General features: G+C 43.5%; 1 protein-coding gene across 1 annotated transcript; it reads left to right on the top strand.

Moving 5' to 3' along the window:
* Positions 1 to 331: 331 nt before the first annotated feature.
* DTD1 (D-tyrosyl-tRNA deacylase 1) lies at positions 332 to 5,586 on the top strand (the record flags this gene model as incomplete). Its single annotated transcript, XM_009577363.1, has 3 exons — positions 332 to 347; positions 2,371 to 2,461; positions 5,351 to 5,586. Coding segments are annotated over exons 1-3 (343 nt in total), but the record flags the coding sequence as incomplete, so codon positions are not given.
* Positions 5,587 to 9,662: the final 4,076 nt, after the last annotated feature.

The following is a 9,662-nucleotide window of genomic DNA, read 5'->3' as shown; positions in this document are numbered from 1 at the left end:
TCCATGCGTGGCTTGCGTGCATTGGCAGTGCAGTTGCAATCGCCTCCTTGCATGGCTTGCATGTGCTGCCACTACAACCGCAGTCATCTCCTTGCATTGCTTGTGTGTGGTGGCAGTGCCATCCCTGTTGCCTTCTCCTATGGCTTGCATGCGTCGGCACTACAATCGCAGTCGCCTCCTTGCATTGCAAGTGTGTTGGCAGCGCAGCCTGACTCACCTTTTCGTGTTGCTTGCGTGTGTCGGCAGTGCTGTCCCAGTCGCCACCATGCATTGCTGGGGTGGGTCAAAGAAGCCAGTGATAGCCCTGGTGCTTGCTTAGCTGCCGGTAGGAATGGTGTGTCCTGACGGTATGTCCCTGCTGTTGCACCGGTTGGACCTTCTGTGTTCAAGATGCTTAAAATCCCCAAGAAGTTTGCATGTGAGGCAGTAAGTGTGCCTGCTGTGGAGCCCAGGGGCAAGGTGGTGCGCAGCAGGGTAGCCTGCACCTTAAATAAATAGCTTCTGCTTGTGTGTGGCTGGTCAGGAAGCACTGGAAGAGCATGCCTGTGAATAAGTAAGGAGCACAGCTTTTGTGCACAGCTGGTACTGCGGGTACAATAGTGGTCAGAACCCATCAGCCCTGGGATTGTGGCTGACTTATTGCCACATTTCTGGGTAGAATTTAAACTGTTGTTTCTGGCTGTTAGAGAGTTTGAGATGTCCCTCTGTGAGGGAGATAGTGCTGTGCTTAGCAGGAGGATAGATTTCTGAGCTGGAGGGCTCATACCCAGGTCAGGTGGAAAGGAATAGTTTTTGGGAGGAGTTTTCCCCCCTGGTTTGGTTCTGCCCATTGGGAATAGTCCAGATCTGGCCACTGGTGCACAGACAGAAGCTTTCAGCTTTCGCTGGGGGCCTGCTCTCCTTTCGTTTTACAGGATGTTTGGGGGCTTTGTCATGGATGGAGTGAGAGTGCACTTCACTCGTAAGAGAGAAGCAAAAATATACTTTATTGCTATAAAACAGTGAGTTAACAAAGGTCAATGGTAAATGTGACAGTGGTTTAACAAGATTCGATGGCAAGGTACACTTTATTATTTACTGCGTGGAGGACAGGGTCAGACAAAGCTGTCAGGGAGACCTTCCTGTTGAGTCATGAAGTTCAGAAAGGACCCCCTTGATTTCTAAACTCCTTCTCAGAGAGGAGTCTAGGTGCAGCTGGATCCAATCCTAGTCCCAGACTTGGTCAACGGTTTATGTCTGAAGGATTATATATGCACAATCAATCCTTGATATCACTTAGCTAAGATTTCAAAGTTTAGCATGCTATTAGTCACTTACCGAGGATCTGTTGCGGCAAGGAATCTCTCAAACTCGAGGAGTAACCCTGAGAGGCGGCCCTACTGAAGGGGAGATCCTGGCGTGCAGCCCGCTGCCATGCAGGAGAGCTCAACGGGCCCTGGGCTGTCAGCTATTTATAGAGTAAGATGATTGACGTATTGTCCTATTTGCATACCAGCAAGGTGTTTGGGTCACTGCTTCAGACAGTCTTTGGCTACTGTGTTGCCATCCGTCCCCAAAGCCCAGCATAAGCTGGATGCAGCCATCATGACCACCGGTAGTTATTGCTTACGCGGGGGGGCCGGGGGCGCATCGCAATAGGCTTTTTTTCCCAGTTGCATGAGCCTGGATATAGTTTTAACAGCTGGGTAGCTGGTGCCTATCTCAGTTTTAAGACATCATTTAAATCTTACTACAGTCATCTCAGGCTCAACCATGTTAAGATAATTTAAATTAATGTAATTTAATTAAATTAAGATAATTTAAAACATTTCTTAGGAAAACACAATGGATCTGTGATGGTTTGTGTTTTATTGCAAATGTCATTAAAGAGGTTGTGTTCCCAACTAGGAGGGTAGAATTTGCAGGTTGTTAAAAGTCTTGTTTCAAAAAATCCATGAGGACTGTATCAAGTAGAAATCACCTTGTCACAACTAATGCAAAGTATGTAGGGAGTGGTGGAGTAGAGAAATTGAGTACACTTACTGATATCAACCAGGTGGATAATTTTGGAGGATTGGAGAGAGTTTGCCCACCTCTCTGGTTAGCACTGCTGATCCAACTGTAGTAAGAAATCTTTATACAGTGTTTTTAAACTCTGGAGTAAGCATCTTGAGCTAGTCCCTCACAAATAAGTCACGACATTGGGAAGACTTTTGAAAGAGGGCTTCTGCGTGATCTTTACTCTCTAACAAACTTAAGACAGAGAAGAAGGGCTTAGAATGATGTTTTTTTTGGTGGTTGTACAGTTTCCAGCTGAAATGAGTACTTACCTGTGTCATAAAATGAGACAGTGCATTTAGCCTTACTTTTCTTTTTTCCCCCCTTCCCCAGTGGGTGGTGAACAAGTAAGCTCAATAGGACGAGGCCTCTGTGTGCTGCTGGGCATTTCTTTGGAAGACACGCAAAGAGAGCTGGAGCACATGTAAGTCACATATTTCCTTTTGCCTTGTATTCTTTTATTTGTGCGTTTCTGACACTGAATCAATGATACCTGTGCAGTAGCCAAACAAATGGGGCACTCCTGTTGGGAAACTCAGGTTTGCCTGTTAGTTCCTCTTCAGATTTTACTTTGAACACAGGTTTCTTAGTTAGAGTCTTCTTCTAATGTTCCGTTGAGAAAAATCTGTTTCCGTTCTCTGTCTGTGTTTTTTATCAAGAACAGACTCAAAAAGGAAGAATCAATATGTTGGGTTTTTCTGATCTCCCTTTTTTAAGTGTCTGTCCTTTTTACTGTATGAATTTACCCCGAAGGACTCCGTCCTTCAAGGATGGGATGTGTCAGAAACCTCAAACTCTCATTTTAGCTTGCACATGAGAAGTTTTGTTCTTCCAAAAGGCTGGATAGTCTTGTCAGTTACTTTTCTGTAAAAGTGAATCAATTTGGCAACCTGGAGGGCTGGCTCTGGCCATCTGTTCCATGGCCACAAAATATCGTGATTTGGCCGGCAAACACATGCAAGAGAGAGTTCTCCAGGGGCTTCTGTCTCCTTCAGACTGTTCATTGTTCTAGGGCTGACCTCAGTTCTTATGAAGGCAAGGAAGAAACAGGTAATAGAGCTAACTGATGTCAAGAAGAGGAAAGGTTCAAGCAGTGAAGAGAGAATAATGTCAGAGAGGGTGAAAACAACCCTTAGCAGATGCGGAAGAGAAAATAGAGAGTGGGGATGTGAGCTAAACGTCACCAAAGATCTCACATAAACATGTGAAACTTGTAGAGAATTGCAGCAAAGCTGAAGGTGTTTTTATTATGACATGCTTCATTGGCTTGCCTTATTGTTTGCCTCCTCAGTGTGTAACATTTGCTCTGTTGTTGTTTCTCATTCCTATGTTGATGAATGTGAAAAATGCTTCTGAATATTGCAAGCGGGTGATCTGTAGCGATTGTGCTCTCAACACCAGGTTGTTTGGATGACTGACGCAGGAAAGGCAGGAAGCCAGCATCTGAAAAAAAGGAATGAAAGAAATCAGCTTAACCAGGCTCTTCAAGTCCTATTAAAGGAAACTTTAGTAATCCTGTAAATGAAACAACAAATATCTTTATCATTAAAAACCAGCAGTGATGATGATTTAAGCCTATGTGCTGGGGCCTTCCAAAGCTTTTAACCATCCACTTCATTCAGGAGTCAACTATGTTTGTCTTTGACACACACAAATTGGCAAGGATGGTTTTTGTGACTGTGCTTCAGGGGGGTTGAACTAGATGACCTTTAAAGGTCCCTTCCAACCCAAGCTATTCTATGGTTCTTATGATTGTATTCTATGACTATAACAAAGTCTCAGCTTTATTTTATACTAACTGCCTCACCTCTTGTGCAGCGTAAAATGGCTGGCTGATGGCTGCAATTGAAACGCTTTGCACTTGATATGCTCCCTTGTTTATAGATGCTGCAGATTTGTAGAAACTAGAAGAAGAAACCAAAGAGAGGAGAGTTGCATGCATGCAGTCTTGTTATCAATCAAAGTCCAGCCATAGACTGGGTTGCAAGTCTGCCTGCTGCTTTTCAGGATCCATTTGTGAAAGTCTCCTTGTCCTCTCTGAGTATTCAAACCAGCCAGTTCTGCCTTCCAGATCCAAAAATCAACCTTAATGCAAATACAAACAAGTCCCAGCCACCACTTTGCTGCCACCTGTAGTTCTGCACTGTTCCCCGCCTTCCTCTTCTCATCAGTGGCCAGCAGGTCAAGGGAGGTGATTCTGCCCTTCGACTCCTCTCTGATGAGACCTCACTTGGAGTACTGTGTCCAGCTCTGGAGCCCTCAGCGCAGGAAAGACATGGACCTGCTGGAGTGGGTCCAAAGGAGGGCCACGAAAATGATAAGAAGGATGGAGCACCTCTCCTATGAAGAAAGGCTGAGAGAGTTGAAGTTGTTCAGCCTGGAGAAAAGAAGTCTCTGACGAGACCTTATTGCAGCCTTCCAGTACTTAAAGGGAGCTTATAAGAAAGATGGGGACAGACTTTTTAGCAGGGCCTGTTGTGACAGGACAAGGCGGCATGGTTTTGAACTAAAAGAGGGTAGATTTAGACTAGATATAAGGAAGAAATTTTTTATAATGAGGGTGGTGAAACACTGGAACAGGTTGCCCAGAGAAGTTGTAGATGCCCCATCCCTGGAAACGTTCAAGGTCAGGTTGGACGGGGCTCTGAGCAACCTGATCTAGTTGAAGATGTCCCTGCTCATTGAGAGGGGGGAGGGTGAGTTGGCCTAAATGACCTTTAAAAGTCCCTTCAACCCAAACCGTTCTATGATTCTATGATCCTGATGAAAAAGTGCTGTCCTCATCTGGCTTGTGGGGCCTGGTTTGGAAGGAGTGCTAGGAGGTGACAAAGCTGGGGGAATATATGTGAATCATGTTTGGAAACAATCATAGTTTAGCATGATCTCATTTCTTACTGAGTGTGATTTCCCAGTGCGGTGGGAGGATTAAAATTCCCAAAGCTAGTCACATGTTAAATAATGTTGTGACACATAAAATCAGATAGTAAAGAGTAAGCTTTCTTACTTCCTATGCCATCTTTATGTCACCTTGTAACTTGCAGTTATTCTGTCCTGATCTCATGCTCTGTAAAATGATGATGTTAATTAATGGTCTGACAATGTTATGTGTAAGGGCTCTCTTGGTTATGGCTCTGCCTAATGTGACGAGATTCCCATGGTTTAGGAAGGAAGGGACGAAGGGATATCTTGTTATGTGGAGGCAGAATGAATATGCATCTGCCTTCACTTTTATCTCATCCTGTGTGGTAGGCATTAACTTGTACCTGTTGATCCTGCATGGGACAATTTAGGAATTATCTTTTTCTCCTCCTAGGGTTCGAAAGATCTTGAACTTGCGAGTATTTGAAGATGAAAGTGGGAAGCACTGGTCCAAAAGCGTGATGGATAAACAGTATGAAGTGTTGTGTGTGAGCCAGTTTACTCTCCAGTGCATCCTGAAAGGAAACAAGCCTGACTACCACATGGCAATGCCCGCAGAGCAGGCAGAATGTTTTTATAACAACTTCCTAGAGCAACTAAGAAAAGCCTACAAACCAGAGCTTATTAAAGGTAAGGGCAAAAGGTTGGTAAGGTCCTTAATGTGACCAGTGGTCCTTGTTTGCATGTGCTCTTCCCTGATTGTTACTTTCTTTATTCTGTGATTTTCTGTCTGTGTTGCAAAGGAGCTGTCTTTATGCGGCAGTAGATGAGGGAATGTTACGGTATTTTCACTAGAAGCCCGGAAGGGTGATCACTCCAGTCTTCCTCTAGCCAAGCCGTTTCCTGGCATTCCTCTGGAATAGTTTGACATGTAGATGTTCTTGTATTGTTATTGGCTGTATGATGTGAGCAATGACTCTGATAATGTAACCCAGAGAGGCTGCAGCCACGAGAACAAGCCCGGGGGTCAGGCTCCCTCAAAGGCTGGATATTTTGTGCTGTGTAGCTAGATTAACCCAGAAGGAACATTTTTTCTGAGGCATATGTGGTTAGTCAGGCTTGAAGGCGTCGCCAGTGTGTGATGGACAGCGTAGCTCCATCTGTCACTTTAGCGTTACATTCTGTTAAATGGTAATGATGACAGTGCGAGGTGTAATGTGCTACTTGAGAACAGCATTTGATTTAGACTATCTTTTCTCAACTTTATGCCATGTATGCAACAGTTTTCTTTTTACCAGAAAATGCCTGGCTTCCCTTTGCATTTGTGCTCTATCTGCCCTTAATCTTGTCTGTTTGCTTTTCTCTTTACTTTCTGGCTGTTTTCATATTTAGATTTGAATTTTTGATAGACTTGCCCAGAAGACAAGTGTCTAGAGAAGACTATTTTTTAAATGGGGGCTATTAATAGTGGAGAGAAAAAATGGAGATAATGATAATCGTCACCCTTATTTTTCTTATGAGGAAAAAAAAAGGGAAAAAAGGCAGAAAACTGGTAGCTGGGGAAAGGTTTAGAGGTTAATCTCTGTATTGACTGTAGATGAAAGATAATTATCCCAGGTATCCATATCATGAAGTGCTTTCCAAGGAGGCACAGTGAAATGCACACATAAATGTCTGTCTTGTGTCAACTTTCCAGTAGCTTGAAATATTCTTCCCATCAACATTTGTTGATGATATGGAATGCACTTCTGATAGCCCTTCCATGCATCCCTTTTCGTCCCTAACATAGAAGTCTTCTGTTCTAATGAAGCATGAGGCTCTACCTTCTGTCTTCAAAATCTGTACTCATGTATTTGCCCTACATATACACATACACACATACACAATTGTAGTTATTGGGAGATTAGAGTTTGATTCTCTGGATTGCTGTACGTGCCCTTCCCTTTGATCTTACAAATTGCTTAATGCATTTTAGAAGAATCATTTCATCATTTAAAATGGAATTTGTGTACCTGAGTCAAAGACAGGTCAATAAATGTTTCGCCATATTGCTTAAGAGCCTTGTGTTTTCTAGTCCCTATGTTTTTTCAATAGACTACTTTTGAAGTTGAGCTACTATGTGTGCCACTGTTGTACGTGCTGGGCAGGCAGCTCCTCCATCTGACATCTGGTCTATCTGGAGCTTGCCAGCTAGGAGCTCAGAGTGGTAAGTGTTCCCCAAAGAGAAGCGCAAATCATTCTTTCACACTCAGAGCAGGGGGACGTTTGATAAACAAAATCTTGGAGAAGGCTTAAAGCCATGGTTCCTAGTTTCACACAGATGTCGTAAGACTGCAGATGGACACCCAAGTGTCTGGGAAAGAGAAGGCTGCATGAGAAATCCTTGCTTGTCTCGCTTCAGTGCTTTCTTGTTATGAAATTCATTCCTGAATACCTGACTTCACTCTGAGGACTCTGTTATGCCAGCTAATATAAAAAAACTGGACCTACCAAGGCTTCTCCTTGTGTGTCAGGGCCTTCGCTCTCTGTCTTGAACATGGATTTAGTCTTGTGAGGCAGTAAGGATTAGCATAGCAGAGAGCGTGAAATACTCACTCCCTTAATAGCAATATCTGAGTAAATATGAGAGGACTGTTCCACAAGTAGGAGTTTAATTCAGATTAAGGTTTGGTGCAAGCTGAAAGCAGAATTATTCTCTCTGCTTAATTCCCTTTGTGAGTGTTGTCACTTCGGAATATGTGCTCTTATCTGGAGCAGGAGTACCCGCATGGGGTTAATCAGGAATAACTTTCCAAGTAGACAAGCTTAGAAGTAACTTCTGAATAAAAGCAGTGTGAAGTTTCTAGGTCATGAGGCTTGAGATACATCCAAAAAATATTCTGAAAGTAAATTATATCTCATTCTCACGTCTTTACATCTCAGATGTGGCTTCTCTGTCTCACCTCAGATAAAGATCTTTGCCTCTGAAGGAAAAGGAATTTGAAGAGGTGGGTGTCCAGCAGAATAAACTTGTCACTTTACTTGTGGGATCCTATTTTGTTGCAGAGGATGTTGCAAGGAGGTGACTTGATCAGTCAAGAAGTCTTAAAGTGGGGGAAGGTACTTACTACATTGAAGAGCATTGTGGTATAAAAGTAGCAAAAGAAATAGTATTGAAGTGTAAGTTGCTAGTGTCTCCCATGGACAGTACAGGGTCATGTGATAAATTTACCCAAAGTTGCTGGGGTAACAAGCAACATCCAAGGAGGGTGGATTCTTTTTCCTCCTTTCCTTCTGACTGAAAAATGAAAATCAATCTAGACAGACTCTTGGGACAGAGAGATGGAAGAGATGATGTTTTCAGTTTCCTTGCAGTCCTGTGCAGAAGAGGGATTTGTCTGCATCTGAGTTTCAGAAGTCGCATTCAAGGGCAGAACAATCAATTCCTTTGCAGTCTGTCTGCCCTAGCACCACAGGAGTGATGTGTTCCCCCAGTGTGCTCTTAGGTGAATGCAAAATGCAGTGGTACCACAGATACCAGCCTGTTTTAGGGGAGTCAGGCTTGTCTCTCAACTTACCTCTTCAGGAAAGCGTAACACACAAATGAAAAATGCCTTCTCTGAAAGGTTATATGAATTGCCATATACTGAAACTACAGTAGGCACTGGGACAAGGGAAGGAAGACAGGAGCGTGTTTTTGAGGACGGCAGCCAACACAGGGAGATTCTGCTGAAGAAGCATCTCTTCCTGAGGAGGCATTAGGCATAGATTTAACAAGAAATTGTGAAACTAGGTTTTAGCTTTTCCTTGTTCTTTAAGGCAAGACCAGATCCTGAAGCTGCACAGAGAAAAGCTGTGTTACAGTGAGGGCACTTCTTGAAAAGAGCTATGAGGGCCAATGGACCGCTAGAACCCTTTGGTTTTGTTGTATAAGGGAGCTGCCAGCACAAAAATCCGGAAGTGTCCCATGAGGAAAGCACATACCGTGCAGGGACCATAGTTCCTGAAACTACAGGACGTATCAATTTGTGATAAGGGAGGGTGGCAGCTGCTTTGCAGTATGTTTGAAAGCTTGAAGATGAGGGTGTGTGGTGGTCCACAAGACATTTTGGATTAAGACCAATAAAGGGATTTTGGAATGTGTGAAGAAATTCTCCCTCAGTTGGCTTTTTAAATCCTTTGAGAGAATGAGGTTGCTGAGACTGAAACCCACACTGCCTTTCATATTGTGGTGGTTGCAAGGTGCTGAGGCCCTTCCTGTCTTTGAGAGGAAGGTCTGGAAGAGAGAGGCTGTAGAGGAGGGCAGCATTAACAGCCATTTCTTTTTTAAGTACTCTTTCCATTAGCTCTAAATCTTAAACTTTCTGAGCTGTGATTCACCTTGGCCTGGGGTGACCTTGGGTCAAAAGACTGGAAGTTTAAGTATGAGGAGAATGGGAGGGCGCTGTTACAGTAAGATGTCCCTTGACAGTAGTTCTGATGCTGAAACAAGATAGGAAGTGCTTGTGACATGGGAGTGCTTTGAGTGTTCTGGTAAAGGTGGGAGGTTATTTGACCACTTTATCGGCCTTCGAAAAAAGGGGCCTGTGAGGTTTACTTTTTTTTACATCCATACATGTATGGGAAGTGCAAAAGGCACTGTCAGTAAAGTACAGCAGAGGGATGATACGATATATAGAGAGCTATTTGAAAAGTTGTGCTCCCACTAATAAAGCTTAAGATGGTATTTGTTGTTTATTATTTTGTTAAAGAAAGATGCATTAGTTTTGAGTGGTTTATGTGATCAA

Source organism: Fulmarus glacialis, unplaced genomic scaffold, assembly GCF_000690835.1.
Source record: "Fulmarus glacialis isolate BGI_N327 unplaced genomic scaffold, ASM69083v1 scaffold5485, whole genome shotgun sequence".
Classification (NCBI taxonomy): domain Eukaryota; kingdom Metazoa; phylum Chordata; class Aves; order Procellariiformes; family Procellariidae; genus Fulmarus; species Fulmarus glacialis.
The sequence above is the reverse complement of the archived record's forward strand: the minus strand, read 5'-3'. Positions and strand labels throughout refer to the sequence as shown.